General features: G+C 30.4%; 1 protein-coding gene across 1 annotated transcript; it reads right to left on the bottom strand.

Annotated features, from left to right (window-relative positions):
* Positions 1-8,259: 8,259 nt before the first annotated feature.
* Positions 8,260-12,828, bottom strand: LOC132295204 (perakine reductase-like). Its single transcript, XM_059793367.1, has 7 exons — positions 12,699-12,828; positions 11,106-11,276; positions 10,686-10,889; positions 10,372-10,544; positions 10,160-10,256; positions 9,850-10,003; positions 8,260-8,742 (listed from the first exon to the last, which is right to left on the bottom strand). Exons 1-7 carry the CDS (start codon positions 12,756-12,758, stop codon positions 8,558-8,560), a joined length of 1,044 nt encoding a protein of 347 aa, XP_059649350.1. The 5' UTR covers positions 12,759-12,828; the 3' UTR covers positions 8,260-8,557.
* Between the last annotated feature and the right edge of the window lie 3,945 nt (positions 12,829-16,773).

Here is a 16,773-nt window from a genome sequence, read left to right as displayed (position 1 = left end):
TAAAGCATACATATATGTACATTTGCCCCTGAGTCTAACCACCAATCAATGTTATCATAGGTAAGATTAATCCAAGGATTAAATCCTAAGGCGAACTTGCTAGAGTTTCCCATCTCTATCATCATCATTATATTACTTAGATCTCAAATTGAATTGGATAACAAGTCTACGCACGTGAAAGTTGTAGGGTAAATTTCCTATTGAAATTGAAGTCATTGATAAAATTTTCAACAAAATATAAATCAAATGCAGATTGTCTAATTAAAGCAAAAGGATGCACAATATAAAATACACAATTTAAAATAAGAATATTAACTTTTCACGCTTAAAACAGTTTCAATATTAAAGCATTTTTAATACAACAATTTAAATGTCCAAAAACTGATTTCAATAAATTGATTTCTTTGGCAAATAATAGTAACTGTTTTCTAATAATAAACTGATTTGGTTTTTAAAAAATAAACTGCCTTATATATATATATGAAATAAACTTAAACATAATAGTTTGTTTACTTAAAAATTGAAAGAAAACGTAATTGTTCTTATATATATATATATATAACTCAATGCTAAAACAGTTCTAAAAACACCAATTCAAATTCAAAAGTGCTGGAAAACTATTTTCCCAATAAATTGTTTCCTTTTGAAAATAGAACCCCTTTCCAACAAAAAAATTTGATTTTCTTATAAAACAAATTATAAATTAAATAATGTTGAAACTGTTGTATATTTTAATAAATTGAACTCACCAAACAAAAAAATTTAAACTGTTTGCAATACATTCTATTTGATTATTTATTTTTAATATTATAAAATGAATTGTAATTTTAATTTCCAAAACAAAGCACGTTTTGTTCACCACAAAAAAGATTTAGGTCTTTAACAGATTGGGCAATAAGTCAATAAGCTATTTAGAGAAACCATCAACTTTAGACTGTTATGGAAATATAATATTATGCACTAAAATATTATAAATGAATCACATTAAAATATTATATAAATATAATTGACAATTAAAGTAAGTTTTGCAAAAATTAAATCAATGAGAATATGGTAGTTTGTATAATATTAGTTGCATGCAAATATATATATATATATATATATATATATATAGACACACAATTTAAATATAATTGTTACATGTAGAAGACAATGAAATAAAACAAATAAAATATAAAAGTAAAGTTAAAGAAAGGCTGGCCTGATATAGAGAGGCACGTGATAAACACGTTGACCTAAAGTTGATAGCTTTCCCTACGTGCAGATGCGGACGGTGCTAGTCAATTCCAAGATGCAACCCAATCAGCTCTCAGCGGCGCCTCCTCTATGTGCACCACCACGGGAAGGCAAAATGACCAAGTCTCCAATGTTGAGTTGCCCAAAATATTGAAATATAGGTAAAATATATGAAAGATATCGATAGGATAATCACAGGAAAAGTAATACACAAATATGGTAGAGCAGATGGGTATATTCCTTTGAGTGTGCATCCCATTGCCTTATATATAGGCCTCCTCAAAGAAGCCAAAACAGCTAACTCATTATTACCATTATTTGCTATAATAAAACCCACTAAATTATATACGTTATAGTCTAACGTTCATGTAAATTAATTCCGTACGTTACAATATAAAATTCAAATAATGAAATTAAATAATAAAGAAATATTGAAATATTTTAAACGAGTTTTAAAATCTTTAAAAAATTCTCAACAGAAACTACGAGTCCAGAACCTCTAACCATATCAAAACCTCAACATAGTGGGAGGTTTACCAGGGCATCTGATTGGTAATGCTCTTGGGAAAGTCTAATGAGGTGATCCCAGAAGAGCAAGATCCCTCTATACCTATGAAAAGGTTACGAATTATTGTGACTCGGTACATTCGGTTTAATCGAGTGGACAAATCATTTGAACTTGATTAGAATATGAATGTGCCTTGTGTATATAAGAAGAGTAATGGAAGCATGGTGTTTTTTTTAAAAAAAATAGTTCAGCATGGGGACATTGTTATCATTGAGATTGCATTTGCGAATAATTTTTTTACAAAGACTTTGCCTATTCGGGCTTTGATGTCTCTTGTAGAAGGAATGTGTTCAATGCACTGGTAATTGGTTTTGAGTGCAAGTGAGAGATTATTGGGATTATGTGCCCTAATAGCCAATTATTTATTTTTAGTATCTGACATTTTGTTAATAAATGTAATGTGATTTATTATTAAATATAATATTCATGCATTGGGTTTTACATATATTTGCATGAGATGCATTAATCATTATAGTCATCAAGTTGCATTATAGGTAACTTAAGTGTGTAAATGAGATTTACACAAAGGAAATTTGAGCTCATCAGTTTCTTGCACCTTGACATTGTTCACAATTGGGGATAAAAATTGGCACTTTGATCTATAAAATTGTAACACACTTGACCTCTATGAGAGAGGATGATTTGTCTCAATCATTAGGGTAGTTGACTCCAAGTTAGTGTATCAGTGTGCTTGGAATACACTGCACTGGATCACCATAAGATCACACTATACAAACTACTGTCATTATTTTGGTGTGATTCTTAACTACTAGATACATTAAGCTCTAAATTCTGAAAGGTTTAGTGGACTCAAGTTTCACTATTGGTTACTTTGACTTACTAATATGTGAGATTTTTTTAGGTCAATACCACGGTATCTTGGGTGGCTAATGTTAGAGTTATGAGAACACAAATGCTCAATATGGAATTCACACTCATAAGAGTTAGAATATTCCCTTGATGCAATTTAATAAGTTTGATCACTAGAACCTAGCTAGGGCATTTTAGTAAAGTGTTTACTAAATTATTTTTCTATTATTTATTTTGAAAAATCATTTTATAAAATAATTTAATTCAGTGATCATCATAAATATTAAATTAGTTACTCGAGGAATATAAGATATAAGTAAGGCTTAGGTGGGACGGTATATATATACTTTTTTATGACTACTTATGGATATTCGGTAGTGGAGTGGAAGGGCTTATATGTAACTATTTAGTAGGATAAGGCCTTGTCGTAATTTTTAAATTCTAGAATGCAATTACAATACTATTTTGGTGCTTATTGTAATTAATTGGATATGATAGAGTTATGAGATAACTATATCTCTATCCAATTGGAGCTAGGATAAGGAAGCTCACTTGGATCTTCATCTCTAGCCCCAGACATTTTAACCAACTTTCTCAGGTCAAACACTGCGATACAAAAAAATGTCTTGTACACGATACAAAATACAGAGAATGAGAGAGAAGGTTAGGGTTCCACAAACCTACCATTGGAGTTATAGAGGCGAAGACTCATTAGTATTCAAGGCCAAAGAAAAAAGTGTTCACCAAAATTCAAAGCTAAAGAAGAGTGTTTTCATATTTGACAATTATTCAATCGTTCAAAGTATGAGATCCCTTTCAGTACTTCTAATTTGATGAAAAATCACGTTGTTACAATCTAAAAATTTTATTAAATCGCTTCTGTTCTGCCTTCAGTCCACTCCTTTCCAAAGATTCCAAAGCCCTAATTTACAAATAAAAATAATACTAATACGAAGTAATATTTATACAACAAAAAATATATATATATTTTTCGTCCCACTTTTTGAAAAGCAGCCCATTCCTTTTCAAAAATTCCAGTTCCTAATCCATAATGCTCCCAAAAAACAGTACCATTTTTTTCGTAAGATTTTCCATTAAATACAAATATCAAATATTTTTAATAGTTCCCTAATACAGTTATTATTTTGTTGGCTATGAATTGAAATTCACTTTACTCCTTTTTGAGGTTTTTTCGTATTTAATTAATCATCTTCTATACACTTTTTTTAAAAATAAAAAATAAAAAATATCTATTTATTTACACTATGGTTTTATATTATTTCTATACATTGTTCACTATTTACATCAATTGCAATTAACTATAGTTACTAATACTATTTCCTTTTCCTATATAGTTGCCCCTTTTCTCTATTATAACATTTTTTAATAAAAAGTCTTGTTAAATCACGTGATTCATCCGTCATTAAAGCATATAATGAAATCACGTAATGATTCATATCTCATTAAACCACATAATGATTCGTATATTAAAAAGAAGCCATTTTTCATCCCACCTTTGTGCGACTAGATGGAATGGAACTATAGGCGATACGAAAATATTTTTAAGGGCATATTGAGACCCAACCGCAAAATTTCCTAAAGCACCATTTAGTTTTTACATTATCTTAATTGTTTTATTATTACTATATTGTTTATTATAGATACCAATTTTTCATTATCAATAAATTTATTATTTTTATAGATAAACATAACTTGATTGATGTTGTGTATCCAAGCATGAAAGATTTTTTTTAGCCCTATATAAAAGAGGAAGATACTATTTTTCTAAATTTCGATGTGGCAGTGAGCTTAGAGGTTCTCAAGAAACATTGAATGAAACACATTTTTCCTTGCAAAGTGTCATAGAATATATTGTTTATTATAGATACCAATTTTTCATTATCAATAAATTTATTATTTTTATAGATGAACATAACTTGATTGATGTTGTTTATCCAAGCATGAAAGATTTTTTTTAGCCCTATATAAAAGAGGAAGATACTATTTTTCTAAATTTCGATGTGGCAGTGAGCTTAGAGGTTCTCAAGAAACATTGAATGAATCACATTTTTCCTTGCAAAGTGTCATAGAATATATTGTTTATTATAGATACCAATTTTTCATTATCAATAAATTTATTATTTTTATAGATAAACATAACTTGATTGATGTTTATCCAAGCATGAAAGATTTTTTTTAGCCCTACATAAAAGAGGAAGATACTATTTTTCTAAATTTCGATGTGGCAGTGAGCTTAGAGGTTCTCAAGAAACATTGAATGAATCACATTTTTCCTTGCAAAGTGTCATAGAATATATTGTTTATTATAGATACCAAATTTTCATTATCAATATATTTATTATTTTTATAGATAAACGTAACTTGATTGATGTTGTTTATCCAAGCATGAAAGATTTTTTTTAGCCCTATATAAAAGAGGAAGGTACTATTTTTCTAAATTTCATGTGGCAGTGAGGTCAGAGGTTCTCAAGAAACATTGAATGAATCCCATTTTTCCTTGCAAAGTGTCATAGAACGAATTTGTTTTTGTGTGCACGGTAAGATTATCAAATTGCCTAATTTTGAGTGTAATAAATAACTAGCAATTACTGGTGCTTCCGATATTTATGAGAAGGGAGTCTATTGTTCACCTAGAATGTCAAGCATATGGTCAAACGCCGATTACGCTCTAAAGAAAATTGGCTAATCCGATATTTCCAAACAAGTGATGATATTACTGAGATGGGAGTTAGTTGGGATAAAATTACTAAAGATTATATTTTTAAATAAATATTTTGTTTTGTTGTATTATTAATGATGAGATGAAATTGGTGACTCTTTTTTAACCCTAATATATATTTTTTATATATGACATGTTGAATTAAATTTAATTATGTTGAATGGTTGTATAAAAAACAAGTTAACTACTTTATATTGCCAAACAATCCCCAAAGTAAAATAGTTATTTCAGTAATGCTGTATTTGGTGTGTAGGAATGGAATGGAGTGCAAGTGAGAATGAAATGGAACAACCATTCTCATTTTATTGTTTGGTTGTAAATATGAAATGTGTAGGAATAGAATGATAATAACCATTTTAGTATTCGGTTGGACCAATTTCAATTTAGAATGGAATAAATTTCAAATTGAGTTCTCAAAAATATCCTTCTTGGTAACAAATAAATTAAAGTAACAAAAAAACATTCTTCTATAATTTTTTAAAAATAAATGGTGGCGGTGGTGGTGGTGAATGGTGGTGTAGGTGGAAAGCGGTAGTGTTGTAGGTGGTGGTGGCAATGATAGAAGGCAGCGGCAATGGTGGTGGTGGAAGGCGACAGTGGTGTTGGTGGAAGGCGGTGACAGTAATGTGGTGGTGGTGGTGGAATGAGATAGTGGTGTAGGTGGTGGTGGTGGAAGCCAATGGAGGTGACTGTGGGTGGTAGAAGATGGTGACGGTGGTGGTAATGGAAAGTGATGGCGGTGGTCGTCGTGGTGATGAAAAGTGGTGGAAGGCGATGGTGGCGGTGGTGGTAGTGGTAGTGGAAGATGGCGGTAGTAGTAGTGGAAGGCGGCGGCGGCGGTAGTGGTGGAAGGCGGTGGTAGTGGTGAAAGGCGGTAGCGGTGGTGAAAGATGGTGGCGGGGACAGTGGTGGTGGAAGGCGGTGGCGGGTGGCGGTGGTGAAAGTTGATGACGGTAGTGGTGGTAGAAGGTGGTGGTGGTTGAAGGCGGTAGCGGTGGTGGTGGAAGGCGGTGGCTGTAGCGGCAAAGGAAGGCGGTGGCGGTGGTGAAAGGCGGTGTCGGTGGTGGTGGTAGAAAGTGATGGGCAGTAATGAAAGTCAGTGGCGGTGGTAGTGGTACGTGGAAGGTGGTAGTAGTGGTGAAAGATGGAGGTGGTTGTGGTGGAAAGTAGTGGTTTTTGGACTTGGAACATGAGAGTTTTTTGGGAGTTGATTTTTTAAAAAAATTTACTTGGGAATAGAATGATCATTCCATATGTTTAGTTGTGGAATGGATTCATTTTTCATTCCAATAGAATGGTCATTCCACTTTAAATTGCATACCAAATAAAGGAATAGTTGGAATGAGCATTCCAACATAATAGAAGAGTTTCAACAAATCTTTGCCAAATAAATAAAAAAAATTCATCTGACATTAAAAGATCTTCAAAAATACAATTTTCAAACGCCAACAAATAAACCAAATGGAAGTGATAGCTTATACTTATTGTTTTTTTTTACTTAAAAGTATGAGCAAAAGATATATCAAACGACACCGGGTTACTTTCAGAGAAACTAAAAACACTTTTAAATTGAAATTCTCTTTTAGATGCACTGGTAATAAAATAAAAACAAAAAAAGGCTCTTTAGTCTTTCGGTGAAGTATAACTTTTAGCTGAAGCTAAAAATTGAAAACCTTTTATAAAAGAGATAACAAATATATATAAATAGTCTATTTATTGAAAAAATAAATTTTATAAGGTTATTTAATCATGGAAAAACTATTGGAAATGAAGCTCAATATAGGCCAACTTTGAACCAACACTAAAGGGGGAACCATTAATCATTTTTGACGGGTCTATAGTTGAACGCATTCCTCTCCAAGAATAAATAAACATGGTATAATTATTTTCTTGATTTCATTTCCGGATGATTAAAGATATTAGCTCCAAGTAAAGATATGAAATCGAAATGTTTGGGAAATGTGTGTCCCACGTTGGAAGGAGGATGAAAAAATATAGAGTTAATATACTCCTAGTTTGATACGGAGTATTTGGGTTTGGGCTTTTGAGTCACTCAAGTATTGTTTTTTTAGAGGGAAGGACCTAGGCAAGCACGGGTAACCCACCACCAACCCGGCCCCACCCCGCCCATTAGGGCTTGGGCTTGTTTCTTAGAGTGATTATTCTATTTTATTAAAGAGAATAATTGCGGGATGCTATTTATGTTAAGGATATTGTATTTTATATTAGAGTTAGTCCATAAACAAGTTCTTTATTATTATTTTATTTTATCATCCGGATCCGATATGACTCAAATCCCACTTGCAACACATAACCTTTAGTAAGTCTTAGCCATTGTAGTCCGTTCTGAATTTAAAAGTTTAGTCTAATCTAGTAAGGTCAATAGAGAGAGTCGTAGCGTTGGTTCACTGCTCCATTGGTGTGGAGTAACGGAAGACAAATGTTAAAAAAATTCGTTCAATATAGAAGCGTGACGATTTTTGTCTGAAGGAGATTGAATTTGAATTTTGTACTGGACTCGTACATAATCAAGTTCTTTATTATTGTTTTATTTTATTATATTTATAAAATAATGCTTAGTATATAAATTATATATTTAATATATACTAGCATTGAAACCATACTATTTATAAATGACTACTATTTAACACGGCAATTAAAAAAATGGAATAACATGAGTTTAGTAAAAGTCAATTTTACACCTAAGTCGGTTTTAGAGTTGGGTGGTTAAATATAATAATTCATTATATCATTTTCAGTAATAAATATATTTACACCTGTGCTCTAGGTCACATAAAATAATAGTGGGAGTGAAAGGGAATTAAAAAAGGCAAAATTAAATCATACATAAGGAAAATTTTAGCGAAAGCACGCTAGAAACCTAAGAGAGAGAGAGAGAGAAATGTTTTGACTTAATGCTAGCTTGAAATATAGTCATCCTTGTCGTACCAAACAAGTATTACTTTACACAAGCACAAACAAAAGTTTTCGGATACACAATGCTCCATTGAACTGGCTCTGACACACCAGATAAATAGAAAACTGGCAAATCAAATTTGGCTTCACATGATCACTTTATTTGTATAATTTTTCACTTCATAGAGTTCCATAAACAAATGCACAGCATAGAGAACACATGCATATATATATATATATATATATTAGCTCACATATTTTTGTATATATCAACTACTATTTGATATCTACTTGTGCCCTTTGGGTGGGGTGTTGGCAAACATCCATGACACACGATAGAGAGGGCCATGTATTTTGTTCCCTGCCACCTCATTGGCTGGCACTGCATCAGATATCTCTTTTAATTCTTCTTTTGTGAGCTTCACTTTCAGGGCACCAATATTTGCCTCTAGATTCTTGATCTTCGTTGTTCCTGTAAAATACACAAGGAGAGGACATTATATATATTTCCAGAAACAAGAAAACTCAATCCAACTCTTAGAATTGAGCTCTTAAAATTTTCAGTACTTTATCTATCAGCACCGTAGCCTTCCGTTACTATCATTAAGAAATTAAAACCTCCGACCTCGAAGATATGGTTATCCAATAAAAAGAGCTCCTTGTCGTATCATAACCGTTATAGTAAAAGATCATAAATGATCTCTTGCTACCCAGTATCAACATGTCTTGCTACTGGTGAGCAAGAAATTTAAACATGATAACTATGAGATACGATTATTTTTTAATCTTGTTTACGCTTAAATCATATCCAATGATACCGGAGAGAGTTTTTTTTTACTGAACGGTGAACAAGAGATCATTAGTTAGTGAAAGATAAATCCTTATATGACAACTCAGCTACACCACAAATCAAGAGCCTCTTGTAAGCACAGGGGCCCCAAGGGTTGAACCTAGGACATCTAAAAGCCTGATATGACAACTCAACTATATAAAATGGTTCTAGTTGAACAGTTATCAACTACAAAAAATATTCTTAGACAATCAGTATTTATTTATTTAATAATTTTTTTTGTCAACACAAATCATGAGCATCTTGAACAATTCTCAGCTACCTAAAGGAAAGTTTTTTTTTTTAGATAACCATGCTCTCTTGTATGCAAGATAACCAACAAAAAATATTCTTAGACAATCATTATTTATTTATTTATTTATTTTTGTCGCCACAAATCATGAGCATCTTGAACACAATTCTCAGCTACATAATGGAAAGTTTTTTTAGATAACCATGCTCTCTTGTATGTAAGATAACCAAGGGTGCAAACTATAGTCTACAATTCTATTCTTGTGATTGGGAGCACCAAAACCGAGCACTGAAAGTGAAATCAAAGGAAATTTAGTTCGAAGTTATTCTAATTCTAATCGTGAAGTGTCAATTCGGTGCTCCCAAACATAGCTTATAATTATTAGGATATATGGATGCACCCACCTCCCGACCAATCACTTTTGTAATTCTAACAAACTTTATACACAATATTCGAATGACAATGGAGCAATATGTTGACGGACACTAATTACTCACCAGGGATAGGTACTACATCATTCCCCTGATGAAGAACCCAAGCAAGTGCGACTTGAGAAACTGTGCATCCATGCTTCTTAGCCAGCCCTTCAATTCTTTCATAAATGATCTTGTTCCGCTTAAGGTTCTGTTCTTCGAACCTTGGATGATTTTTCTGATAAAAAGTAAGGAAATTTGATCATTCATTCATTCACCAAATCCCTTTCAAATTAGCGAATTACAAATTAGAATTGTAAAGTATCAAAAAAGATTTAATGGAATTAAAATAACATGCACACAAAAATAGAAAATCATGAGTATAGTTTCATACCAGAAGACTATTTTCATTGATAGTCTCCTTAATTCCCTTCCCGCCAAAAAATCCATGACCAAGAGGGCTGAATGGAACAATCCCAATTCCAAGTTCCCTACATGCATGTAACATAAATTTCAGTTTTTTATTTATTTTTGCAACAATTGTAAGTTAACATGATCGAAATTTTTCATAGGAATTAATTTTGTATGGAATATGAAAAAATTAACCTGCAAAGCGGAATTAATTCATCCTCAATATCACGAGTCCAAAGGGAATACTCCGTTTGTATGGCAGTGATGGGATGAACTTTATGTGCCCTCCTTATTGTGTCAGGGCTAGCTTCTGATAGTCCTATGTACTTTATTTTACCCTCTTGAACCAATTTCTTGAGTTCTTCCATCTGCGATTCAAAAAAAAAACGTTCATGACTTCAAAATGCTTAAATTATGGTAACATTATTAAAAGAACAAGAAAAAGGACATCAAGAATTTTATGTCTGTTGATGGACAATAAAAATAAAAAACCTAGCTATAAAACTCACAGTGTCCTCAATAGGAACCGACTGGTCTACTCGGTGTTGATAGTAGAGATCTATGTAGTCCACATCTAGGCGCTTCAGACTACCTTCACAACAAGAGCGGACATATTCCGGATTACCTTTTATGATAACATTATCAGCTTCAACCTTAACAACTCCAAATTTTGTGGCTATTTGGATCTTTTCTCGAGGTAATTGCTTTAGTGCCTGCAAGATTCAGATTAATATATGAAAGACCATTCATTCCCCAATACAAGATAAAAAAAAATAAAAAATAAAAAAAGCGTTTCATTTTTTTCATATATATATATATATAATGTTGTTGCCAAGAAAAAGTTTTAAGCTGTCAAGTTCAACCCAAACGGGCATAGATGAATTTTATTAAATTTAAGTATTTATAGGTTGTTATACATAATACAATACCTTTCCAATCAACTTTTCATTAGCATTGTCGACGCCATAAACATCGGATGAATCAAAGAATGTGATTCCCAAGTTAAATGCATCCTTGATCATGGAAATGCCATGCTCTTCAGGCAATGGAGCATTGAGCACTCCAGTAAGCCCCATACATCCAAGCCCCAATCTTGAGACCTGCAAATAGGAGAAAAAATTTAGGATCAATTGACAACTGAATATAATAATACCTAATATAATAGAAAAACTATACCCTATAAATAAATGAGCATCACACCCACACAGTGAAGCTTTCCAAAAACGTGAAAGAGAAAAACATAAAGGTGGTTTGGTCGAAACTGAGGACTCAATGAAAGTGTTTCTGCTAAATGAGCAAAATGGATCTTTTACTCTCATACAATCATTTTAAGAGTTTTTTTTTTTTTTTTAAAAAAAAAGAGCAAACAGTACACTTATGTTTGGTTCTTTATGTTTTCAGATACTGAAAATGAAAAAAATTGGTAAGTAGCATAGTGAATTGTTTTCAGAGAATTGAATAAAAATAACTTTACACCTCTAGATCAGTCCCTCTTGTGTCCCCTCCCCCTCTCCACCCAACACGACTGATGCTACCTACATCCATCACCATAAATCCCACCCAGTACCCTTAACCTCATCCACCACAAGAACTACCATTCCGCACCACCAATCCAGCCACCAGCATTATGGTTTGAAGCATCGCGAGAGATTATTACTCCTGGCCCAATCACTAGTTGACACACAAGCAAATGTGCAAACTTTATTCAACTTTTTACCAACTAGTGATTGGCACCATATAATAATTTCTCCTACTTACCTGTGTATATTGGCAGCAGAAACATTTCAATATTTCTGCCATTGTTTTGCAAAGTCAATGAAATCATGTACTCATTAATCTTGTAAATTTTGAAACTTAAAATATGTATTAAAAAAATCCTAATTTTCCGCTCTTATATTGACTCCCATGTGAGTAGACAAGTATCCGTTTTTTTTTTTTTGTTGATTTTTAATATAATAAAGCCAAAACAATTTAATGTTTTTTTTTTTCCTAAATTTGAAAAAATTAAAAACCCAAATTTGCCATTTAGAAGAGAAATCAAATTCTTTCATGGTTTGAGTTTTCTTTTTATCTTTTTCTCCATTTATATTTGGATTTGACTGATCTCTAATAGGTTTTTTTTTTTTTTTTTTTTTTTTGCTCCAAATCATCATTTCCGAGCTAGATAGAACCTAAACTTCGGAAACAGAGAAAAACCTCATACCCTCCTAGATTTTTCTTTCCTTTCCGTTTGATCAACCCATCAAAATGAAAATAATGATGGATTGATAAATACTAATATAAAATAATAGTAAGACTCCCAAATCAACTACTTTACCAAAACAATACTGACAGAGATCATACTTTAACATTATCATTTCAGAAATATAATAATTGGTGGATCCATACCGTGAACATATTTATAAAAATAAAATAATAATTAAAAAAAACAATTAACAAAACCCAAAAACACAAAATCACACAAAATGAAGTTGTTTTTTATTGAAATAAAAAAAAAAAGAATAAAAAAAGGGGGTATTTACCTCAAGTCCCTGACTACCCAATTTCACCCTTGGGATCTCAACCTTTTGCACTCCAGCCATTTTCCTGCTTCTACCGTATAGTCTGTATGCTTGAATTCGCCCTGGGTTAAATTTAAGTTAAAACAGATATACACACGTCTATATATGTAGAGAGATATAATGGGATCTAGGGCTGACGTCAGGGCTTACTTCATGACTCGATTACGTCATTAATGACTTTCTCTTATTCTGCCAGGTGGCAAGATTTGTCGAAGATTGGCTTTTTTTGGCATCCGAGGCTTGAGTTTTGCGCGCTGTGAGCTTTTGATTGGAATGGACCTATCTCTTTTTTATCTTAACAGAATTTCGAATGAGTTTTGAATTCTTATCTTAAACTGTACTTTATTTGGCCGGTCTTGATGTAACACAAAAAATTAATTTTTTATAATAATAAAAAAATGTGACTGCCACTTGTCTCCTTTTTGTTTATCATTTGACAACAAAAACGTGCTTTCTTTGTAAAATCAATAAACTATTGCTACTTCAGGTACCAATTGACAAAAAAAACTAGCTATATATATACACTCAGTATGTTCTATTACTCCATGATGAACAGGGAATACGCTCACTTTTTAATTATAGTGTTTGATTTAATTCAACAAATATTTTTATTTGTAATAATTTACTAAACTCTTATATTTTTTTATTACCATTAAATATAATTAAAATGAAAAGACAAAAGGTTACAATTATTATTAAAAGAGTTTTAACACAAAATATAAAAATATATTTATTAATTGATATAAAAAGAGTTTGTATAAAAAAAGTGTTTATAAAAGTCTAACACAAATTACCTATTTATTTATTTATTTTTTAAAAAAATATTTATTAATTGATATAAATATAATTTAATTCAAATTAAAATTACCTAATAAAATTCAACTCAAACTCAATCACCACTTTCAAATTACCTAATAAAATTCAGATTACCTATTTATCTATTTGTTTCTAAAAAAATATATAATATTATTAAACAAGTATCTATAAAACTCTAACACAAAATATTTAAAAATGTTACCTATTTCTGAAAAAATCTATCATATTATTAAAAGAGTCTCTATAAAACTCTAACACAAAATATAAGAAAATACCTAATAAAATTCAAATTATTTCTCATTTATTTATTTACTATTAACAAATACTATTAACTTCTCGTTTATTTATTTACTTTTTCTTTTGTTTTATTTGTATTTTTCACTTTCTAATTGATGTTTAGAAGTATAGTTGATTTGTTTTATTTTTATTTTCTCTTTTTAATTAATGTTTAGAAGTGGTTGATTTGGTAAGTTTACTTTGGATTGTGATTTTTTTTTTCATTTAAATATTTTTGGTTCATTTTTAATTTATTATTATTTTGAGTCATTATTGTTATTTTTTTTCTTTACTTTTTATTTTTCAAAAGTATCATTCTTCTTTTTTCTTTAGTTTTTATTTTTAGTTTACTCTTTTTAAGTTTACTTTGGATGGTTCAAAATCTGTTATTCTTAATTTGTTGTATTGAGAAGGTTGGATTGTTAATTTTTTTATTTACTTTTTCTTTTTAAAACATAGTTTCAAAACATTATATACAGTGAGGCACAAAGTTAAAGAAATTTCAATTTTCATAACTAAAAAAAAATTTATTAGAAGTTTTTTAATAAAAGGAAGCCTAATTAAACAAGAAAATATATTTATAAAATAAATAATTTAGTTTCTCTAATTAGACAAGGAAATATATAAAAAGTTTAATAATGAATTCATATTAAAAAGTTTAATAATTGAATTCCTATTAAAAAGTTTAATTAATAATTAATGTTTTTATCTCTTTAAAATTCTAACACAAATCACCTATTTATTAAGAGTTTTTTTAATAAAAGGAAACTGAATTAGGCAAGGAAATATATGAAGAAAAAAAAATAATTTAGTTTATCTAATTAGACAAGAAAATATAAAAGAAAGTTTAATAATGAATTCCTATTAAAAAGTTTAATAATTGAATTTAATAACATTTATTTCTATATGATTTTACTTAATTTAATCAAAAAAGTAATGTTATTTTCTATTGTTACAAGTTTAATCTCTCACTAAATAAAATATAGTTCATTAAAATCAATATATTTCTTTTCAATATTATTCAAATTTTGTGTGTCGGAACTTTTATTTTTTTTTAATTTGATGTACTTATAATTTATATGAAAATTTTAATCAATAATTATATTTGAAATCGAATTCTCTCCTAACCAAAGAAAGGAATCATACTATCCTAATTACATTTTATATGTGGGAATCAAAGTACACAAAGTCACAAATTTAATTATATTTGTGATTTTTTCAAAATATTTGTCTCATACTCCATTTTTCCAGCTATTCACGATTCAACATTTATTAAATAATGGGTTTAAATTATCACACTAATATCACTCAATTGTTAAACTTATACTGTGAGAAAAAATTGTCAAAAAAAAAGTAGTTAGAACTATTTTATGCACTTAGTTACTTAATAAGTTTTACTTTTTAACTTTTACTATTTTATATTGTTGACCTATTATGATTTACAATTATGACTAATGGTTTAAAATTATGAATATTAATATTTATCTAAAATTAGTATTTATATCATAATTAATAATTATTTAAGTAAAATTTTGTAATTCCTTAAATTTTAATATTTACTCTTAGAATATTATTTGTTCATGACTCACGAATATGTAAAAAAAACAATATATTTGATTTCATTAATATTTAAAATTGTAATTACTTAAACAAGTTGCTAATTAATTATTTAAAAAAAATTTATTTTGGTAATTCTCTATAATTTTTAATTAAAATTATTTTATAATTTTTGATTACGTGCATCACATGTGGCTTTTACTAGTGAGCGTGTGTGTGCTGGGATTAGGATGAGGAGGGTTTGAGGCTGGTCTGCTCAGTTGGCTGAGCTATTGAAACAAAAAATGCATGTGGGCTGGCAGGCCAAGCCAAGGGCTGAACCTGTGCCCAAGCTCAAGAAATCCTCCTATAGGGTTGGGTTAGGGCCGAACCGTGGGCTTAGTCTCTTCATGGACCTTAATGAGGGATTGATGATTGGATTCAGATTCTGTTATGGGGTCAAAACCACGTCGTTCCCCTCAATCGCGTTCCACCTTTTGAAATTGAATTCCGTTTCCGTTAACTCCCCTCAATGGTGGTGCTCCGCCCTTTGAATTTCGTTTCCGTTAACCCTTACGCTCTGTTTGTTTTATATATATATATATATATATATTTTCGGTGTCTGGTAGTCTCAAATTCAAAAAAAAAAATTTAAGCAAAATTTTTTTTATTTTTATTTTTTTATCAAAACTTAACTAAAATAACTCACCAATTAATTCTCTGAAATTTATTTTCCGAGCCTATCAATTTGACTCTCAGTCTCCTCAACAAAAACACATGGCATCGAAAACGTCAATCAAGTACATGAAAGAGTTACATAATGACCAAAAAAACAGTCTAGAGAGAGTTTAGAGAGAAAGAGAGTACGTAGAGAGATAAAGAAATGAGCCTTTTTAATAAAGAGAGAGTTTTTAGAAAGAGAGTTTATTTACATGATTTTAATTGAATTGTTACCTGCACATAAGAAAAGCAAGTTGATAATGATATGTATATATATATATATATATATATATACTTTTCCCAAAAATCGTAGTTGCTATATCTAAATGGGCCTATCATAGTGTAGAAAACAAAGAAAAATTATGTCCTTTCCTGGTTGAGTTTCATCTAAAATTTGAGTGAGATCCTCGTGGGATTTGTTTAAGGTTGGCTAATTTTGTTAAGTTGGGAGATGATATATGTTCATTACTTTTCTAAACAAAGCGTTTAAGGGATATAACAACACAATGATTAGTTTCAACATGCTTGAGGCTGCTAGGATCAACGGGGTCAAGAGGTCTGTCAGCTTCGACTTAATCTATGTTGGTACTTTGTTGCTCTTGGAATTTACATTTTTATTGAAATTTGAGTTCTCAAGTCTGAATTTTATCTGCATTAATTGCTTTAGTTCATGATCTTATTATTGTTG

The sequence above is a fragment of the Cornus florida genome, unplaced genomic scaffold, assembly GCF_030987335.1.
Source record: "Cornus florida cultivar Cherokee Brave unplaced genomic scaffold, ASM3098733v1 CherokeeBrave_3.0.0_Hap2_Chr02, whole genome shotgun sequence".
Lineage (NCBI taxonomy): Eukaryota > Viridiplantae > Streptophyta > Magnoliopsida > Cornales > Cornaceae > Cornus > Cornus florida.
The sequence above is the reverse complement of the archived record's forward strand: the minus strand, read 5'-3'. Positions and strand labels throughout refer to the sequence as shown.